Below are 22,133 nucleotides of genomic sequence, written 5' to 3'. Positions count from 1 at the left end.
ATCTTTAGGGTAATACTTATCCCTGTTCAGAGTGACATTTGTAGATTAGAACATACTAATTCTGCTTCACTGATTTTTTAGGCACAGCATATATAAGATGCATTGACAAAATGCATTCATGTTAACAAGATTCATCCAGGTACCTCCCCTCTTGACATTTAGAAAATATTCTTTATCTATTCCACCGTAAGGGGGGAAATTCGCCAGTTTCAAGGAAAGTCCTCGAATTTTATTATCTCTGGGATTAACTGACATCAGTCAGTGGCAGAGTAGGTAGGTAATTCAAGACAGCCTTCATCTAATATACACTTCTAAGTGAGTAATAAGAGAAATTAGCTTCGAAGATAAACTGTCCCCTGTTGAAATTTCAGGGAGAGCTAATGTTTCCTGAGTCAACAGAACAAAACAGACAAACAAGGAAAGTTTTATGTCAAAGCTGTGGTCTGAATGAAACGCCCGTGTGCTGGGGAAAGAACACAAAAGCCATGAAGTATCTCAAAAAACCACAAAATTATCACTCCAATTAGAGATCTTTTTTATAAACCCTCCCCCCTCTCCCCCTTTGCTTTTCTATCATTCTTGGCCCTCCAGGATCCTTGCTCAACTGGATATTTATTCCAGTTGGTAGAGGTCTTTGTGAATTAAGGCTTAAATCTTTAATGATAGAAATATCACTTAATTCACAGTTACAGATCAGCAACTTTTTGGCAAAGCTGGCTAGCTCACACAGTAACACTTCAAGGTAAGAAAATCACTCAGGTGCAATAGAAGCCTGGTTATCAGAACAGTGGCTGAACACGGCTGTCTGCAGTTCTGTGCTCCTCTCATGCCCTCCTGTGTACACATGTAGTAGGTCAAAGCAAAGTGCTGGAGAGCTGACATTTCTGCTCGGGGATGAAGTAAAGCGAAGAGAAGGCGCAGCCAATTATGCTAACCTAGTGTTAAGCTGAATGTAAGTAGATTTCTTAGAGCCTTTACATCTTAGGGGCAGTCAGCAGCTTCAGATCATAATAATAAGTGATTTGAGATACTCTGGAAATGAGATAACATTACTCATTTCTGTAAGTACAGGGCAAGAGGAGAATTACATATTCCATTTTCTGCTTGATGCCCAGGTGGTTTAAAGGTAGTATTACAGTCTCCATCTGTGTTTTTTCAATGATACTTACAAAACTGCCTTTCTAATCTGTTCAGGCTGCCGGGAGACCAACAGACACACTAAAATTCTGTTTCTTTTTGCCTGTGAAGAAATACATTATTATATTTTCTATGCATAATAATTCATTATTGTATTTTCCACTTATAAAAAGATCTATTTACTCCAGTGCAGTAAGCCATTAAGTTTTGATAAAATGATAAAATCATAAAAACAACTTTTATCTTGCTTCTGTCTTGCATTACCTTATTTTGTGGTGCTGGGTTTCTTTTTTTTTTTTTTCTTTTTTTTTTAGTAGCTATATTCAAATCAACAGCTTTATGATTCAGGCTGTCCTGCAAACCATATGCCAGATTCAAAGCCTTACTACAATGAGACTATAGGAAGAACTAGTTTTTCTGTCTAATTCAGTAGTGTTTGTCCTGCAGATCTGCTTATTGAAACACAAGAGCTTTCAAAAATCTGTTGAACAGTGAATTTACTCTTATCTTTTTTGAGACTTATTGTCTGCATGTAATAATTTTCTGGCTTTTGTGCTGTAAAAAAATCTGCTGATGCCTGCACAGAGCTGAGCATGAGTTGAGTCTGTGTGAAGGGGATATTACACAGAATTACTGGACATTCCTATTAAAAAGCTCAATAGCTCTTTGCTTTTTTGTTCTTATGTTCTGGGATAGACTGCAAATGTTTCTACAGATAATGCACTGTGGTTTTGATTTTATGCTTTATTGCATGTTTTTGTGTCCTTGTGAGCTGAGCTGAGCTATACTAGCAATAAAGAGCATGAGTCAAAGCCCAATTCTGGGCTTGTGCCTACAAGCTAGTTCTTATGGGTGCTTTTCATTAAACATATTTGGAAAACTAGATAGATTTTTATTTCTCATGCAATGCACAGTTGTTCATTATGTTTTGCAAGGGAGGAAATACTGCTGCCTCATGATAAATTTATCATGTACCATAAGCCATGGTCTAGTACATTTTATACTGAGTATGTAGAGCTTGCAAAATCCTCTGTGTAACTTGCTCCAAAATACTAATTTTGCTTTGTTGTTAAATATTGCAATATTAAATATTGAAACGAATTTAAAAATTCAGTTAGACATCAGTACAGCCTATGGGCTACCTTGTAATTTTTCCTGATGCAGAGTAGCTACTCTGGATTTTTCACTAAAGACGAACTTAAAAGTGAAAGCAACTTTCACAGAGGGAGTTTACAGAAGAAAATATTCAGATGATACATCCCATAATTCATCTCCCCCAAGCCAGTATAGCCCCCAAGAAAAAAAAGGAAGTGCCATAATTTGTGGAATGGCAGGGCAAGAGGGGCTGGTGTCCTGGGCTCTTCTCTGGCTGTGATGGAGCTTTCCCCCTGTGCCTGGTTCCAAAACCTACATGCTCTGCTATCCCCTCAGGGCCCTCATCTGCTCCCAGGACCTGGACAGGTTTCCCCCACCCCATTCTGGGTCTGCCAGCAGCCTGGCCCTCTTCTCAGCCTCCCTGGAGGCAGCCCAGTGCCTGGCAAGGGTTGTGTAAGAGCGTTGTATAAGAGTGCCAGGATAGGGCAGAGCCATCGGGAGCTGCAGGTAGGGTTACAGGAGGCACTTGTGCCAGTGAGCCAGGTTGCCCCATGGTCCTTCCTCTGACTTTTAAAAGGGGATGTCAAAGAGCAGTCCAGCAAGGAGCTGGGCAGTTTGTCAGTGCTTCTGAAAGGTGCAAAATCCCTTTCCCATCTGTTCCTGCCTTGAGAAGAGACAGGAGGCAGCAGTGCCTGTCCACCCTGTGCAGCTGCTTGATGAGTGGGAAAGGAAGCCTAAGGCCTTCCATAAGGTGTGCAATTCATGGTATGGACAGGAAGCAGGATTCAAACCCCAAAATTACCCTGGTCCTGGCCTAGAGGCAGCCACCATTTAAAGCTGAAGCATCAGAATACCATCAAAAACACCCTCATCTCCTGGGCAGCACACTCCTGTTAGATAACCATTGGTTAATCTGATGCATTCCTGTGAAGGAGGAGGCACTTGGTGAAAGTGGGAAAACACCTATCTACACTGATTAATGCTAATTGGTTAATCACCTTTCATTATGGGAAAAATAAGGATGTGCAGTAACTGGCAGAATGGCTAGACAATGCTTCTGTATTGGAGACCAGAGCCTGAGAATTAATTTGAAATATCACCTATTCAGGCCAGAGGATCTCAAGATTCCAAAGATGTCTCTTTTTAAAAATTTATTTAGGGCCAGTATAAGAATATTATTTTCCTGGAGCAAGGCTGTAGATCTGAAACAATACTCCATATCAGGATGCAGTATGCATTTTGCTGCTTTCATTTGAGGTATCCAATGTAATCATGAGGACTATCTTGTTTAAAAAAAAAAAAAAAAAAAGAAGAAGAAGAAAAAGCAGGGTGTAATGCCAGTGATGGAGAAGAAACACAGTGCTCAGTCTGCTGCTGAAACTCTCTAGCAGGGAGGTCATGCGGGATGTGAGAGCAGCCTCTGAATTGATGCTGCAGCACTCAGGGACTGTGACTCAGAGCCATGAGACCTTGGGTAGCTCTTTTGTGGGCAAGTAAGTGCTCAACACACAAAAGATAATCTAACAAAGCCTGCTCCCTGTTCCCTGTGACGTTAGCAAAGCTTAGCCATAAAAATTGTGTCACTTCTGGCAAGAAACGGACTTACTCTGCAGTGTCCATAAAGACCTCCAGACATTTCTGGCCTGATGTAGTGGAGACTCGTCTGTGACTCATGCCCATCCTTCCCATTTGTGCCTGCTCATGTACTTTTTAGCTGTAGACACTTAAAAAGAATCTGATTTCCTCCAACATCTTACACAACTATGCCTTCAAGAGGAACTGGCTACAATTAATGTAGACACCACTTCATATTCTTGCTCATGTGAAGTAGAAGCTGTGTTGTGCCTTCAGAAGGCTGTGCTATGTATGTCCCAAAATGGATATATAGTTCTGCATTTCCACAATGTTTCCATCTATAGGCCACATTCCTTGGAAAGAAAAATAGGAAATTACTTCTGGCATATAAAATGCAGTGTAAAAGCATCCTTTAGAAAAGATCCCAAGACATTTGGGAAGATTATTAAAATCATAAAAGATTTTCATTATCACTATGATTTTAATTATTATTTATTATGGTTTAAATTAATTGTTTAAATAATCATAATGATTATTAAAATCATCATCACAAAGCAGGTATTACAAATGGGCTCAGTTACTGTGTATCTTTTGGCGGTTGCTAAATTGACCTAGTGGAGATGCCAGATGGGTGAGATGCTGTGTATCTAAAACATCAAGACCTGCTCCAAGAAACTATATCACTAGGAAGGTGTGAGGAGAAAAAGAGGATGCACACTCTCCTTTTTAAACCACGGCACTCAAAAAGATTGTCTAAGCCAGATATGTTAGCATAATGCTTCAAAACAAAAGACCAGCTTTTCTTACAGTTATTTTGTAATTAGTTTTTTTACACAAGTGACAGCTGCTTTTATGCCAAGTCCTAGTCTCATCAGGGAAAATGGCAAAACTCCCAGGATAACTAGAATTTTTCTCTTTGTACAGAATTCATTGAAGAACTTTTTTTTACCATCCTTTTTAATAGATTGGTGCAAAACCAATAATTTTAGGTTTAGTAAGTAATTATTTACAGGAGGAGCAGAATTTTTGCTTAAAACACTCAATTGTTTTCTTCAAATATGCTTGTGTGTCACTGAGTCACTAAACCACAATTAAATTCTGGGAAATGGCTTATTGTTGAGGTTCACAACATCCCATGACGTGGTGGGATGGGTCAGAGTCTGATTTTAATTGGAGGCCTGATCTAAATTTGTATCTTCTCAAATCTGGATTGACAAACTGTTAAGGATTTTGAAGTTCCACAAGATGTCAGCAGCAAAAAGAATGACCTCTGGTTGTGTGTTTTGTACATGGAAATATCAAGCAGGATATTTGCTCTTCCCTTATAAGATTAAAGCGATTCTGTCTTGTCCAGGAGCCCAGATGAAGTCTTGGGTGGCTTGCTTGGGAGAAAAGATGATGTAAAAACACATTGTCACACGTATACTGGAAGATATTTTACCAGTTCACAGACTTGTTAGGGTTGGAAGGGACTTCTGGAGATCAGTCCGACCCCCCTGGCAAGGCAGGGTCATCTAGAGCAGGTTACAGGTGACCCAGGAATGTGTCCAGGTGTGTTTTAAATGTCTCCAGAGAGGCAGACTCCGTGGCTTCCCAGGGTAGCACATTCCAGTGCTCTGCATCCCTCATGTAAAGTTTCTTCTGTAAAACTTTAGTATGTTTTGCATTGGTTTTGCCTTGCAAATAGAATGAACATTATAGCCTGAAATCAGTAATTCCATTCTATACTACAGGGAGAAATTATTTCAGATTACTAGGAAATTAGAAAGGACAAAATAAATTGGGAAGTGGTCACGGTTCCAAGCCTGACAGCTCCTAGAGCCCGAGGCAATGCTGTCAGGCACGTGGAGCCATCTGCAGAATCACAGAATCACAGAATCTGCTGAGTTTGAAGGGACCCATCCGGATCACATTCCTGGAGTTGTCCGGGTTAGGGCCAGGAGCTGGACTTCAACAATCCTTGTGAGTCACTCCCAGCTCGGGATATTCTATGATTATGTGTGGGTTTGGATTTTTCCCTACTTTTTTATTTGGAAAAGGGGGTGTATGTGTGTTTGTGTCTTGTGGGGGTGTTTTGTGTGTTGTTGTTTGCTGGGTTTTTCTTGGTTCTTTATTGTTTGGTTTTGTTTGCTTGTTTGTTTGTATTTTTTTTTTAATCATGAACAATTCCGACCTTTGGAGTTGCAATTAAGTTAATTTAAAGCTACACGCAGACGTGCCCGGTTTAGTCAAGGAGGAGCGGGGTGATGGAGAAGCCTGGGAATGGCGCTCTGGGCTGCGCCGCGGGCCGCTCCCGTGCGGCCACCAGGGGCCGCTGCCGCGCCGCGGGCGGGCTCTGCCTGAGGGACGGAGGGAGGGTGGGGAGGCCGCGGCTCTGCCGCCGTCCCTTCCCTGCCTTGCTGCGCTCCCCGGCGCCCCTTCCCTGCCGGAGGCCCTTCCCTGCCGGAGCCCCTTCCCTGCCTTGCCGCGCTTCCCGGTGCCCCTTCCCTGCCGCGCTGCCTGCCCTGTGCCTCGCGGCCCTCGGTGGGCGCGGGGCACGACCCTGCCTCACAGCCCACCTCGATGGCGGGGCACTGGCGGCGCCCCGGGCTCGGGCCGTCCCGCCCACGCCGCGTGTAGCTGAGCGGAGCCCGGGTGTGGGAGAGGCCCGCAGGCCGCTGAGGGGCTGAGGTGGAGCGGCGGGGCGGCGTCCCGGCTGCATTAATTCACCGGTGCTGCCGCTCACCTGCTCTCTCGTTCTGACCCCTGCCTAAACACAGCAGATGTGCCCGATGTTCAGTCCGCTGCTAGGGGAGGATATTTATTTCAAGGGAAAGGCTCCCTTGAGGAAAGGGACAGGGCTATGGCATTGGATGGGTGGAGAGAGATAAAAGCCACAGGTTTGTTAACAAAGACCAGTTTTGTACCATGAAATGGTGATCAGAACAATTTAAGAGAGGTTCTACTTCCTCTCTGTCACTTCCCCACTAATGTTAAAAAAGAGGTATTTTCTGTTCATGGAATCACAGAATCAGCAAGGTTGGGAGAGGCCTTTTTAAATCATCTAGTCCAAACATCAACCCAGAACTACCACCCTAACCACTAAGCCACATCATCCAGCACCAGATCCAAATGCCTCTTAAAGTACTCCAGGGATGGTGACTCCACAACCTCTGTAGAGAACCTATTCCAATGCCTGACCACCCTAACAGCGAAAAACTTCATGTAATATTAAATCTAAGTCTCCCCTGTCTCAGCTGCAGGCTGTTTTCTCTGGTCCCCTCAGTGCAGTCACACCTCACTACGTTCTCCTTTTGGGTAGTTGTAGAGAGGGATGAGGTTCTACCCGAGCCTTCTCCAGGCTAAACAATTCCAGCTCCCTCAGCTCTTCCCCACAGGACAAGTTTTCTTCACGAGCCTTGTTACCCTTCTCTGGACATGCTGCAGCACCTCAATGATCTTTTTAAAGTGAAGTAAAACTCACTTTTACCAAAACTGAACACAGTATTTGAGGTGTGGCCTCACCAGTGCTGAATAAGGGGGGTGTTACAGAGAGTGACTCTCTTCTCAGGCTAGTTTTCTGCAGGCAGTATTGGGGTCACTTGTCGGCCTGTGATTTCTTATTTAAAAATTCTAATGAGATCTTGTCTCTATTCTGGAGTAATGCCTTTAGGATTGTCTCTGCTTGGGTTGGATTGTTGGAGCTTAGACTAGGGAGTGAGCTGGGATCATCTAGCTGGGCACTATGTTTTGGGCAGGGATGGCTGAACAAGGGCATGCTGCCTGTGATGCCTCCGTGTGAAAAACGTGAGGGCTGGTATAAATACCAACATGGCCAAAGGATGTTCTCATAACTGGTATCCCTGACTTTCTCTCCTGGCACTAAATTAACTTGCAGGGCTTCAATCTTTGCTACCAAGCAGAAAAAAGAGTATAGTTAGTATGTATGTGTGTGTGTGTGTGTGTGTGTGTATGGACATATAAAAGGGGGACACAATCTAAATATCAAAAACGAGACTTTAAAATGCCAGATTCAGTTCTTCACAGATGCAGATGTCTTGTTAATAAAATAGAGGATGTCATTGTTCAGAAGTGTTAAGTACATGTAAATTAGTTTTCTACCATATGAACAAAATTATAATTTACATCTCAGAACTTTGTAAAAGTCAGTAGACTTTTGGGCTTCAAATGACTGGGTAAGAATCAGTGTAACTGTGACAGAGAATTTCTAATTCCTTTGAATCTTCTGTTTTTACTGAACCCAAGAGTAATGGTATATGCGTATCATTAGAAACCGTAAAGTAGAAACCAGTTAACTCCTGAGATCACATATGAGACTTAGAGGAACTTCTGCAGAAAAAATAATGGAAAGTATTCCATGAAATGCACAAAAGCATTATTTATATTTTTTAGCATCAATAGGCATAGGCTTTTGGACGTTGCTTCCAAATCCCTGTTAACCACAGCTCCTCCATGTTTTGGACCTGATTTACATTTGTTACCTCATGCAGCTAAGCAAAGTGCTTTGAAGTTTACGTGTTAAGCCATCAGACATCAACCATGCTATTCAAGATCCAGAAGGTCCCATCTTGGTTAAATGTTAATGGTATTCTGCAGATGAGCATTTATGAAGATGTTACATGGGTTTTTTTCCTTATTTTTGGCAGGTGACATTGGTGACAGAAGAAGGACAAGAATGATTACATATCCATAACTCCCAGCAGTATGTCAGGTAATCATATTTAATAAGAATATCTGTGTAGTATTTCTTGCCTTTCTGGAGTGATTTTTGCTAAATATTTATTGAAAAATGCTTCTTTAACAATTTCTGAATTCACTGAAATTGAAATTCGTTGAAATTCTGCATTCATTCCTCATTAGTGCTGGGAATGGAACTCTTTCCTCCATCCAGAGCATAGAGATGTGGGACGCAGAGTAATCTTCCCCTACATTTTTGAAACTTTCGTCGTGCTTGGTTTGCCTTCTGGAACCTTGTTGTGTTTTGTTCTGAATGCACATTCCAACTTCAGCTATCCTGCAGAAGCTGCCAGCATAGGAACAGTTTCTGTTGAGTATCCTGGCCTAAGTTATTTCATAACATGGACATATCCCCTGAGCTTCAACATGAGACAGTCAAATTTATTTCACATATGTTGCCAAGTACACTTCCAAGAATTATTGACTAGGTCTGCAGGTGGGCTGATGATCCAGAGTTGACATGACCATTAACCATTTTAAGCCTGCTTAACCATCTTATCCCTGCCAGTTGCAGAGCATCTGAAGGTTACACATAAATTAGCTGTGTCAGAACCCCCATGTATCTAATCCCTGAACAGTGTCTAGAAAGACATGCTTATTATGTGGAGATCGTATAGAAGGCCGGAGAATTTCAGACTTCCTGAATTTGTTTTAGTATTCATCAATTTGCCTAAGAAAGTGTTCTACCAATAGTGTTTGTCAATGTGTATTTCAAGAGCCAAATGCATAAATGGGACCTTTTAAAAACCTGCGAAATACAGCATGTGCTACATAGGAAAAGTCATCACTAACAAGACTGTATTCCTGGTGTTCTGCCCAAAGGACAGTTTATTTTTACTTGACTATGCAGATCAACTTTCTTTTCCTTTTCCCTAGAAGGCTCCCATCCATTTGTAAGGGCCAGCAAGGGGTAACAGCTGCATTCACCAGCAAAGATGGTCTTCTGATTTTAGGTTTCTAGATAAGAAGTAGAGGGGAGAAGAAACAGAGTATTATGTAAATATATGCTTTCACAGTAAACCCTATTATTTGATAATATGAAAAGGTGTGTCTTTTTATGGTTACTTTGCTGCCCATTGAAGCAGAGATAAATATAAGAAGGAAGCAGAGAGCATTGAGGCAGTTTGTGGAATGAAGTGGAATACTGACCTGTGGCTGGTGTGCCGGGCTCTGACTTGGCATCACTGCCACATGAGGACTGGGAATGAGTTAGTGTCCTTAGGCTGCATTGGCAGGTCCTGCTAGAGTGTTTTGCATTGTCCTGCAGGCATTCTGGGCATGGTGATTTCATTTGGCAAATACCTGTTTTGGAAGAATTTAAAGCACTGGCATGTAACTTGGTCTCTTCAACTCTCTGTTGTGCTCTCCCCTGTCTCATGCTAAACTGTGTTTTATGGCATTTTACTACAGGGCTTGACGTTGCTGTGGTTTTCGAGGGAGCAGTTAATAGCTTCTGCTGTGTGATGGCAAGAGATGAGGAAGGAAACACAGTGTACCCACTTTATCCTCACCTTCTCTGTTGGGTCTGTGGCTTCCTGTGGAGGGTGGGTTTGTGGAGATTTTCCACTAGCATTCTAATCAGTCCTGTCTCCCTGGACTTGCCCCTGGCAGGGCAGCTCTGCTAAGCTCAGAGAAATACAAAGCCTAATTGGAAGGACCTATATTTTCTGCATTGCTTTTGACAGAAGTCAGCAGAGCAAATATGTGCAAAGAACATTATCATCAAGCAAAAAAAAAAAAAGTTGAGATGGAGATGACTGTACAGCTGTAGATCTCCATCACTTTTCATTATGAGCAGTTCGTATTTTCTGTTTCTGATTATAGGAATGACATTCCCTACATGAGTGTAAATGTGAAAAGAAACATGGATGAAATGAAAGACTTTCAAACTGTATAAAAACTTCATAAATACCATGATCCACAGCCAGACAAGAGTCCTTTTCTAATGAATGATAATGGAAGTTTAGATTCTGTTACTGAGTCACTGGAATATGGGAGCAGAATCTAATACGAAACCAAACCAGCTGGCTAAAATAACAGGCTGTATTATTCTGTGGTTTCGATAGATAATTTTTCCTCCCCATATGTTATGTTTCTACTAAAGAATGTATTTTCCACTTGCAGGCACTGCCTGAAAGCCTTCAGGTTCTAGTGCAATCTAGAGAAGTTTTTCTGACAGGAGATTGTAGAATTTGACTTTGACAGTAAAACCAGTCTTTAGTGCATTTGCAGACTAAAAAATTTGTCCCCATCTTTCTTACAGGCCCCCTTCAGGTACTAAAAAGCCACAGTCAACTCTCCCCAGAGCTTTCCCTCTTCAAGGCTAAACAGTTTCAACTTTTTCAAGCTTTCATTATAGGAGAGGTGTTTGATTCTTTGATCATCTTGGTGGCCCTCTTCTGGACTCACAGGTCTATGTCCTTCCTGTTCTGAGGAGCCCAGAGCTGGATGCAGTGCTCCAGGTGGGGTCTCATGAGAGGGGAATAGAGGGGCAGAATCTCCTTCGTTGTTCTGGTGACCACACTGCTTTGCATGCAGACCATGGTGTGATTGGTTTTCTGGGCTGAAACAGCACTGTTCATCAGCAGTTTTACAGTTGACACCAACAGTTTCTGCCCACAGAGTAATGTCTGAGAAAAAAAAAATTATCAGCATAATAAAATTAGTACTATCTTAGCAATAAGAGCAAGTTCTTTCGTGTGCATACGTTTGCACGATAGAATAGTAAAAAAGTTGGAAAGTATTATTTTCTCATTGGGAAAATAAAATAAATGAGCATGTATGTAAAATAATTTTTAAAGGTCTTTCTATTTTAGCACTGTTATGAAACTTCTGGTTTAGCATCACTAGTCACTGGCCACAGCTATCACTGAAGGCTCCCTTCTGTACATTTTCTCCCAAAATGCAGGACAAACCTTGAGACGTATTTTCCTGTTACTTTATTTTATACAGTGAAAACTGAAGAAGAGATTCAAGAAAGGGTTCTAAATCCTAGGAAATAGTATTTGTAGAATACAGTAAATCTCATAATTTTTGCTTTCATGACAAATGAGGAGAGAATGTAAAGAGTGTAATAGTGGTTCCAGTAAAAGGTGCAGCAGTTCTTTCACTGATTTCAGTAAGGCTGGGGTTTTACTTTGCTTTTATTTGGGAGCTTCAAAATCAACCCAGTCATTGTGCTTCTACTCAAATATCCACACTGTTCTATTTGGTAATGACTGTAAAGTTAGATCAAGATAGGAATTATAATAAAATTAAGTGCTTACATTGGGGAATATAATTTAAATGTCATAAATGCATATTTTCAGTAAGTAGAATTTAATATGCAACGTTTCTTGAAACAGGTCCCTCATTTGGAGAAGAAATTAATCAGCTTTCGTGCAACAAATCCATTTGAAAACCAGTGTCTCCAAGGGTGTTGCACATAGTTTCCAAGAACTGGGAAAAGTAATAGAATAGGAAAGGTACCACATTTTCTTCATGAGTCTTTTGACTGTAATGGTCATTACCCTGTAAACTTGGCATTAATTCAGGTGGAGAACAGTTTATTGTATAACATCAGCTGAGAAATTATTTCTCCCAAATTTCTATAATGATTTTCCTAGGATAATTTAATTTGACATACATCAGTGTCTGACACTTCTTTGCCTGCCAGACTATGATAAAATCCATCTAACTCAAGTGTATTATTTCTTTTAAGTAATGGACTTTTTAGGAGGACGGTAAATACTTTAATATAAGGTTTTGTTATGCCAGGATTCAGCAGCTTTGTAATGAGCTTTTGGGGATTTTCAAAAGGTTAACAAGATTTATATTGTGGGATGTTTTTGCATGAAGCTATGAATCACTCCATGATGGCTCTTATTACTTAGAAGCGCATTTCTGAATATGCAGTTAAAAATATCACACTTACTAAGTTCTAGGTTACAGACACTCTGGGTTAATTTTTTGGTTCAAAAATTTAATATTTTTAAAAGTGCTTTGTAAAAGTGCTGTATAAATACAAAAGCCAAGTAGCCTGGGAAACATTTTGTAATGTTTCAAATTTTGTGCAATTCTTTAATATGTTGTATTTTCTTTCCAACTTATGAATACCCGCTTGTTTTTTTCCTCACAAGATCACACATTTTCAAAAAAAAAAAAAAGAGGGGGAGGGGGATCCAATTAGATTTCACAAAGAACAGAGAGAACAAACTTTTTTTTGTAGTAGCAGTACTTTTTTAGTTTTGTAGCATTTGCTAGTCATTTTAGGTATATTTAATTACATTAAGGCTGATATGTTTTTTCTGTTTTCTTTTTAATGATCTATCAGTATATTAGTCCCTTTCTATAGTGTTTTTTTTTAAGCCAGAGCTGTTTCTTTTGATAACTCATTTTTCTGAAATTTATTTCTGTTGGGAGCAGACTGTTGTATTTTAAATTTTGAGTGTAATTCTTAGACTGTGTAGTTGTGTTTCACTACTGACATCAGGTAAAGGAGAATTGCAAAGTGTTGTCAGTATAAAATGTACTTGTTCATTTTGCAGGCAAGAAGCTTTTAGAATAGAATTTAAAAGGAGTAAAATGTCCTGTTTTTTCTAAGTCTTCTCCAATAGCCTATAAAATAAAGCACTTTGCTGTGCTTGCCGCAGGAGTTACAGCCTGCCATTTTATGATCTTCAAAAGCCTAACCACAGCTGCTGTTTAGTTCTTCTGATAACTGTATGTCAGAGCAATCAACTTACAACATTTGTCCTTGGTATTGATCCCTATACATAGAGAGGACTTTAATTTTTTTTTATGCCAATTGTAAAGCTGTTGGTAAACTGTGGGATCAGTCCACCCGGGCATTTTCCAGTTATTTCTATATAAAAATACCTTTTGCATTCACTAAATGCACTTCTCATTATGTTCTTTAAAAGCATCAGATTTGCTGCAGTGCTATCATAAAAAAAGGCAAATGTTTAAGGAAATGTGTAAATGTTGTCATGCACAAAGGCCTTTCACTATTGCTTTGTTGTATTTCTGCAAATGGTTTAGATCTGTACCAAGCTTGAGTTTATTTGAAGTTAAAAGAATTCTCTCCTCACATCCAAGTTTGTCTTTCTTACTGAAGAAGCTTTGACTGCATTGTTTGGGCAAACCTTATTTGTTTATTTACCTTTTTTGTCTATAACAAATTATGTATTTGTCAAGACAGCTAGTTTTAGTACCTTTGTTTGTTTTACCTGGCCATTACTTAAACCTCAGTCCTTCAATGGGAGGTGTTATTTCAAGATATCTCTTTAAGCAGTTTTAGAACCAAAATAACTTGAACTGCTTCACCACCTTGAAAAAAGAAAAAGCTTCAATTATGTGCTTGTATCCCCAGGATTTTGTTAGCAAGCAGCAGACAAATATACTGTCCACTCCTCAATGGGAGGAAATTGAAGGTCTAATGAGAGATGGGGAAAGACCATGTGAATTGATTTGAAAGTTCATGAGGAAAGTAATATTCAGAATCAGGATTTTAGGAAAAGGTGGCAGTGATCTAAAGTGATTTGTAGAAGTGATTTGAGTGATTTCCTAAACGGTTTCACTGTAACTTACTTGTTTTTAAAGATGTGGTTTATGTATTTTGAGCCATATTCTGAAAATGGTGTTTTGTCTTCTCACTTTTATTTTAGTAGGTTCCCAGGCATTATAAGAATTATCTAACACAACATGAAGAGAGTAAACATCCATTGATATTCCCGTATTCACACAAACAGTAGTCTGCAAAATGAGCCCTGGAGAGATGGATTGCTGTCTGTGGGGAATTAAATCAATGTTGTTTTAAAACAAACAGAGGGACATGGTTCTGCACATGAAGAGACAGACACTGGGATTCCTTGCTGGAGGGGGCTGTGAATACTAAAGATGTACTCAAGAGTAGACTGGGCTGTAGTTCAAAGAGAGACCCAGTGGGTATTGCTGCATTTTAGAAAGGCCACAAGGGCTCAGTCAGTCCCTTGGGCTCAGGAGTAGCTGGGGATTGAGAGACTCTTGGTGGGAGCTCTCATATGTGCTTGCTTTGTTCTTATTCTTCTCTGGGTATCCACGTATGACTCCTGTTGGAGAACAGCAGCCAGGTGAGCCCTGTGGTTCAGCTATAGCTTCTTCTCAGAAAAACTCCCTCCCATGTGTTGGGCAGAACTGTGAAAGGGAAGAATGCATTTATAGCATCTATGTGGCTGTATTGGTTAGCACCACCATTCTAGTTCCATGGTGTGTCCTGGTGTTTTACTGCTTTTCCCCATATAGCTTTGGCCATTCATTTCTTTTGGTAAGTCTGTTTTATCTGTAGCTGCTACAAGATTCTGTTTTGGTCTATACAATTCCTGTTCTTTTCTCAAAGGACAGGTTTTCAGAGAGCTCTTTACATACCAAAAACCCTGAATAATTTGCTTCTCTGTGCTCAGAACCTGTCTCTGGTTAACTTACAGATGAACTGCCAGGTTCTTCTGGGTATTCTTTTTCTCTGATTAATTTTTTCTCATGTTTAGAAATTTGAGCATAATGTCAACTCCAGCTCTTGATAAGTGTATGTGTGATATTGCTTTAAATTTAATGGAAATTTAGCATGTTTTAAAAAGTGGTTGCACTGATTCACAGAGGAGCTCATTAAGATGTATCAAGAACAAGGATAAAGCTATTACACTCTTTATTTCAAGTTTCCTAATATTGCCTTTTCTTACACTTTAGAAACTGTTTACAAAATTTATTGTAATGATCTGCGCACTCTTCTTTCCTGGTGATTTAATACTTGTCCAAAAGATTAGAAATACTGAAATTTAATCTTTAAATCCATATTCTAAAATGTAATATTTAAATATTTTACAATATTGCCACTGCTAAAGCAAGTAGCAGGACAACAAGCCTGGATTAAATAACCCTGGCTGTTTACTTCTACAGGCATACACCTATGCACATGTTTCTGAAATACTGAATATCACCTAATGGACATTGCTCATTCTACATACTATAGTTCCTTTCACTCTACAATTTTTTTTCTTATAGGCATTGTAATTTTTATATTTTAAAAATTCAGGAAAGAAATCCCGTGTTCTCAAAGGTTTTATTTAGCACATTTACAGAGGCAAAATTTGCATATTTAAGAAGAAGAGTCTGGCTAGTCTGTGTGAGCTGGGCTCCATCCTTCTGCTTATTCAATGATCATATGAGCCTAGTTTAAAAGTTGTGAAACTCAATTGTGAAGTGTTTCCCTCTTTTATAAGGAAGCATAAGGAGAAAATGCTAAGCTTTTTTCCTGGGAGAAAATGGAAAGATAGGAGATAAAAGAGGAAGAGGAGAGAAGAAGCAAAATAAATGAGAGAAAATAAAATGCTGTGAACTGACAGCAAGATTAATGAGAAGAAATGGAAGCTTAGCCTTGGCTGACACAGATGGTTTTGTCTTTCCCAGCACAAACACACATGAAAACTTTACATGCTTTTACTTATAGATTGTGGGGTTTAAAATGCTGGAACAAAGTATGAATCAGGTGTTAACTTTACTGGGGACATGTCCTTTAATTGTAGCTTGGTTGCTTTTTTCTTTTTTTCTCTCAAGTCATCAAGTAAAAATCCTCTAGTTTTATTGGACTGGGTCCATACAAAGGTATACAAAGCTGCTTCATCAACCTACTGTGCACCCCTCAGTCCTAATCCTGATTACATTTGCCTTAGTTGATCTCTCTGAAGCCAACCCACTTCAGTGTCCTTATATGATTGCACTTCAATGGCAAAACAAAAAAAAAGCAAACCAGTGAAGTGCTGTTGTCTTTGCTGCTCTTTTTTCAGTTTCAAAACTTTATTATGTACGTTTGCAATCAAGTAAGTTAATGACAATTCAGAGATCTCCAAGCTGGTTTCCTAATTGCCCCTGTTTTGGTCGGCTGCAAATTGAAATACTGTACAGAGAGAATTTTCAGTGGAAATTCTGCTGTGAGCAGTTTTGGAATGTAAAATAATTTTTTGTTGTTAGAGGAAGTGTCTTTGTAACTGGGAAAACAGCAATCCTCTGACATCCTAGAACTGTTAATTTACCTTTTGTCTAAGTGACAGCCTGTTGCTGAGGGTGAAAAATAAATGTTTGCACTCCCCCAAAAAGTGTGAGCAATGTAGTCAGTCTCTGAGGAGCAGGCACTGATTGCCTGTGTGGTCACAGCAGCTTTCATCACCAGTGGATCTAGCTGTTAACTGGAGCTACTGTGGTACAAAGCAATAACAGTAATAATGGTAATGCAAATCCAGCCTTGATTGCGACAGGGCAGATCCCAAGCAAGTAAAATTAGTGTAGCTCTCAGGGCACAGCAGGGGGAATTTAATGCATTGCCTCTGGGGTTGTTGTGAGCATGGGGAACAGGCACTCTTTCAGTGTGGTTTTTGGTCCTCTTTTGTGCACTCTGAGTTTTTATCTGGATCAAAGTTCAGGGTTGGTATACAGCTCATTCCAGCAGGAAACACTGTCTTCCTGGCTGGCTGGCTACCACCTTCCATCTTTCTGGAGATACAATTTAATGCCTCTCTTCACTTGGGTTGTATTAAAAATGGTAGAGCTTTTTGTATATTGCTTCTTTGACCACTGTTGGCAGATACTAGTAGAAAATTGGGGAAAAAGGCCACATAACTGAGATGAACACAAATAAATTGTTCCATATTTTTTCTGTAGTCCTTTTTATATTGACATTCAGATAACACTGCATGCCTGAGAATAGGCCAACCTTTATAATTACCCATTAAGGAGTATTTGCTTTGGCTTGTAATAAAAGAATTCTGAGTGATTCCCCTTGCCTATTCATGTAGTTAAGCTTAATGGGCAGTTCATTTGCTAAAATTTTCTTCTTCTGTAAAAACAAACTTGCCTTTAAAAAAACCTTCTGATGGGAATTTGAGGAAGTTTTTTTACCTGTTGACTGCTTAGATGCCAGTTATTGCTACAGTGTGCATTTTGAAATTGCTTGGTGATTTCTTGATGAGAAGAGCTCTGGCCCTGCTTGTTAGTTCCTCTTAACTCTGAAACAGGGCCTGTGGTTTTTAGTCATGGTTCATCCCAGTGGGCTGTACTGCTTCCTGCCTTGATTATACCTGTTTTAACAGTAGCTAGAGGGAGAGAGAGATGCTTCTCTTACAGGTAAGAAGTGGGCACAAAATTACATAATCATCCTTTATCAAAGATTTTGTGTTGACAACACTGAGAGCAGATGCAGGAGATTTCAACTGTTTTTTTTTTTTGTTGAAAAGGAAAAAAAAGGCTTTGAGAAATTCAGGCAGCTAGAGCCAATGGAGTAGAATAAATAATGTAGTCTTCTCATGAAAATAATTTAATGTTATAATAAGAAGAATAGTAATTTAAGACATAAACATCCACTGTGCCTTAGTATGGGAAGTACAAGAATAGAAGACAAAATATAAAAGCCCTCAGTGGTAGTTCCTTGCAACTTAATCTTTGACTAGCAAAACTTGAATGTGTAATGTCCCTGGTGACTGAGGAGAATTTGTGAAATAAAGTGGAAACTTGTAACATGAAATGAACTGTAACTAACATGGCAGGCAAAATAGTGAGACAAATTTCAGAGGGAACTAAAAGGAAAAGAGAGCATATAGCTTCTTGATGTTTGGCTAGCTTTGGTAAACTCTGCCTGGGTAAATTCCAAGTGATGGAAAGTGTAATAGGATCAATTTCTCCTCATAGTTTAAATTTGTCTATAATCATATTTCAAAGTACCACGGATGCTTTGCTAACAAAGAAATTGGAAGATCTGTTTTGATTTTATTTTTTAAGTTATGAAGGGTTTTGGAGTTCCTTGTTAAAGGTAAAAATCTATAAGCCTCATGTAACACCCTCTCTGAATCCTTGGGGGACAGAATTTTTACCATAGTCATGAATATATGGGTTTTGATTAAAATCAAAGGCAACATAAATCCTCATATGCTAAAAGACAGCAAAAATGGCCTTTAATATCAAAGATAAATTTGAGGAAAATATATAGAAATTTTTGCCTAATGAGATTGAAGAGCCTGGATTATGAATCACTGATCTTGAGGACTGATAGAAAGACCTGAGTAACTGAGGATACAGCTGACTTTTCTAAACAAGGTCAAGAATTGTGTCGCATTACTGGCCTGCTCAAGGAACTGACAAAGCATAGATCTATTTATGAGTGCATTATAGAAATGCCAATATTTTAAATATATATATTGCACATGCCTGACTCTCGCATTTTGAGAAGATGCAATATCGTCCATGCAGGGAGATAGTTAGGATGTGAAGGAACTCAAGGGAGACAAGCCTTCTATTGAACCAAGTACACTGTTAGAGGTTATGCGAAGTCTAGAGGAAGGGTGGCTTGTAGTGCACAGTTCCTCTTTGTGCCACAGAAAATGAAGTGTGTAAGTTCAGATCTTAGAGGGAAGTTCTCAGTTCCCAGAGGACCTTATCAGAGAAACCCTATCTCTTTCTCTGTGCTTAAATTTATGAAGTCAAGAGAATATAAAAGTGTTCAAATTATGCAAAAAAGTTTTATATTCTATTCTTTTTATATTTTTTTTAAATTGCCTAGTATTTCTGGGTTACTTTCACTATTCTATTTTAAACTGATTGTCCTCCTACAAGTGATATTTTCTTGCCATATTACCTACATTTAGAATTAGTTTTTAATTTTACTTAGAAAATGAAGTCTGAACTAAAAACAGATCTAAAAAGCTAGAAGTAAGTAGGTAAGAGCAATTTATGTAGGTAACTTACCTGCCCTTTGCATTGAAGTCCGTGATGCCAGGTACTTTCTCAAATTTGTGTTATTGATGTCCAGCTGAGATACAGGCAGTAGAAGAAAAAGACTTGTAGCTGCAAATGTCAGGTGAGGTTGTATTTTTAGCAGCAAAAAGGTGTTTACATCTAAAATTAAATAACATACTCAGGAAAGCTGTATGTACATACAGGAATTAAAATAGGATAACAGTATTTAAAACTAACCATGATTAAGTTTTCTGAATTTGTCCTGTACTAACAATATTCCACTTAAGAGAAGTCCTAAGACAAAGGATTCAGAAACAGCAGTATTATGATAGAACTGATAACTGAAATCCCAATTTACTTTGAATCATTTTTTCTGGTAATTAATTGGTATGCCCTTACTAATATGTTGCTTTACTGAGTGAAATGTATGTAAAATTGACTCTTAGGTTGATTAGAACAGCAGAATCTTACTATGATTAAAGTCACTGTGGGTATCAGTCATCAGATGTCTGGAATTTGCTATTTTCTTTATGCAAGTTAAACAGCTATTTGAATTTTGTTACGTATAATATAAAATAAAATAATTTCTTAAATACCTAATATGATCTTTGATGGGTCATTTCTACTGATCTTACTTTGCTGCCCAGAAATAGAAATTGGGCTGTATTTAGTTTTACAAATTTGTCAGCGAGTGGTATCTCAGTTTCTTCTATACCGAAGAATAAGCAATGACCAGTTAGATAAAATCATGCAGCTTTGGTATTGTTCATTATCCACACTGGAGCCAAGTGTCCTTGCTCCTGAGATAAAATTAGCATCTCTGATACTCCACTGTGACCACAGGCGGAGAAAGGCAGTAGGTAGCAAAAGCGGAACTGCTAAGCATGCCCACATAAGAATGTCACACTTAGGTAACTGAGTGTCCCTCAGGTCAGCCTACGATAAGAGCAAAGTCAAACAAGGCTGAATCCTTGATGTTTTGTGTTTTAAGTATCTGAAAATTGTTCACGACCAGCCTCGACCTACAAGACCTCAAATGATCATATGAGCAAGGCAATAAATCGGTGTTAACTTGCCCTGGGGCCCATGTTGTAGTTGTGATGTTGTGAAAGTTGCATCTGGTGTTAGCCTGTCCACATAGATCTGCCTGCTTTTTCAGGATTCTCAGACAGGAAAATTTTATATTCACTTTTACTGAAGGGGAACTATGGTGGCTGAATGGGCATGGCTGAAGGGTTCTGCATCATATCAGTGCAGTCCAGTGGAGATGCACAGGAATACGACAGCTTCAGGAGAGCTGGGGAACCACTTGCTTTCCAAAACTCCTCACCTGAGCAAGATTTTGGCCAAGCCAACGGTTTGTAGTCCTGCAGTATTTGCCAAACATCCAGGACGTGGCCTCCCATTGTGGGACAGACTGATTCACCTTCCTGACAGAAATCAGAAATGGAATGTAGTGGGCATAACAGAAAATCATTTCTGTAGGAAAAGACACTTCAAAAATTATGATATCCAGAGGAATGGACAGCAGCTTTTGCAATGCCGACATGCTTCAACTTGGACTAGTACAATTTTACAGCCAGGCTATACAAAAGCAAACTTTCAAATCATGTCAAGTGCCCAGGAATACCAAAAAGAAGAAAAAAAGTGTAAAGGTAACTGACATTATCATGCAGAGCACAGCAAATGCTGTATTTAGAAAAAACAAAAAGCAAAACCAGCTTATGTCTTTGTTTGCTGTCAGGGGTTTGGCCATTGGTAGAAGCATTATTATGTGGGGATGTTTTCTAGCTATCAACCTTTTTTTAATTTATTTTTTTTATTAGTGGTAATTGTGGTTTTTGGTTTTCTCTTCTATTTAATTCAATAGCTTTGTGAAGAGCCCTTATGACAATGTGGTTATTACTTCCTGGAGTTTTCTGTGTGATACCTGATACAAAATAATATCTCTTCTTTTAGAGCTTTTAAAAAGTATTTGTCTCTCTCCTTATGTTCTTTATAAGCTGATCAAAAATCCTTCTGAACTTGGCCTTTTTTTAAAGCATATCTTTGATACATTAAAAATGCAAAGACAAAAGAAATCATTCTTTTCTACTTTCAGGGTGTTCAGGTCTCACCTGTGACTCTGTTGTTTGCCTTCTTTCTTAATATTAACCATACCCAAAGCCTCAGTGGGTGCATGTACAGAGCTCAAGTGGGACTTCTTGTTAGGAATATTTTCTGCCTCACTAGTCAGGAGAATAAACCATTTTTTCTGAGGTAAGTTGTTTTCACATCAGCACAGCATTGAAGGAACTCCTTTTAAGAATCACGGTTGCTAGGGTATTAGCACAAATGTAGTGCTTAAGTTATTCTTATTCCTGTAAACTTGGATAAATAGTTCTTCATTGCTCTGCCTAAAAAATAATTACTGTATATTGGGAAGAGGGGATTACAAGTTGTTGTCTTTTACTTAAGTCTTGCATCACTCCAGGAAGAAAGATTACAGTGTCAGGCAGGATATCACCTCATGAAAAAGTTAAACTGGTCTAAGTACCTGATTTCTTTAGATTTAGTTGTGCTTTACCTCAGAATGCCTCTTTGCTAACAGATGTCAGGTGTTGATCGCTTTAACGTCTTACTAAGGGCTGTCAGGAGGCTACCAAACCCAGACAGTCCCATCCAGGAGCCTGTTAATTATGTTATGTCAAGCTAAATTAGCCTGTTTTCTGCTTGGTTTTATTTTTGAACAAATGAAACTTCTTACCTTGATGTTTTCATGTGAAGTTGAGGCAGGGAATGACTGAAAAAAGGTACATGTTTTAAGTGTTGACCATTACTTTCTCAAGAGATAAGCTCTGTAATTAGCTGAT

At 39.2% G+C, this 22,133-nt stretch overlaps 1 protein-coding gene across 6 annotated transcripts in view; it reads left to right on the top strand.

Annotated features, from left to right (window-relative positions):
- The window catches only part of THRB (thyroid hormone receptor beta), a 154,916-nt gene that overhangs the window by 97,136 nt on the left and 35,647 nt on the right, over positions 1-22,133 (top strand). For 5 of the 6 annotated variants that reach the window (XM_030971792.1, XM_030971797.1, XM_030971793.1 and 2 more), the window contains one exon: positions 8,454-8,518. In XM_030971792.1, the coding sequence (XP_030827652.1) occupies positions 8,512-8,518 (7 nt within the window). In that variant the 5' untranslated portion in view covers positions 8,454-8,511. Of the gene's footprint in view, positions 1-8,453; positions 8,519-20,488; positions 20,937-22,133 lie in introns of those variants that run through there. The other variant, XM_030971790.1, reaches the window with a different exon arrangement.

Source organism: Camarhynchus parvulus, chromosome 2 (assembly GCF_901933205.1).
Source record: "Camarhynchus parvulus chromosome 2, STF_HiC, whole genome shotgun sequence".
NCBI lineage: Eukaryota > Metazoa > Chordata > Aves > Passeriformes > Thraupidae > Camarhynchus > Camarhynchus parvulus.
The sequence above is the reverse complement of the archived record's forward strand: the minus strand, read 5'-3'. Positions and strand labels throughout refer to the sequence as shown.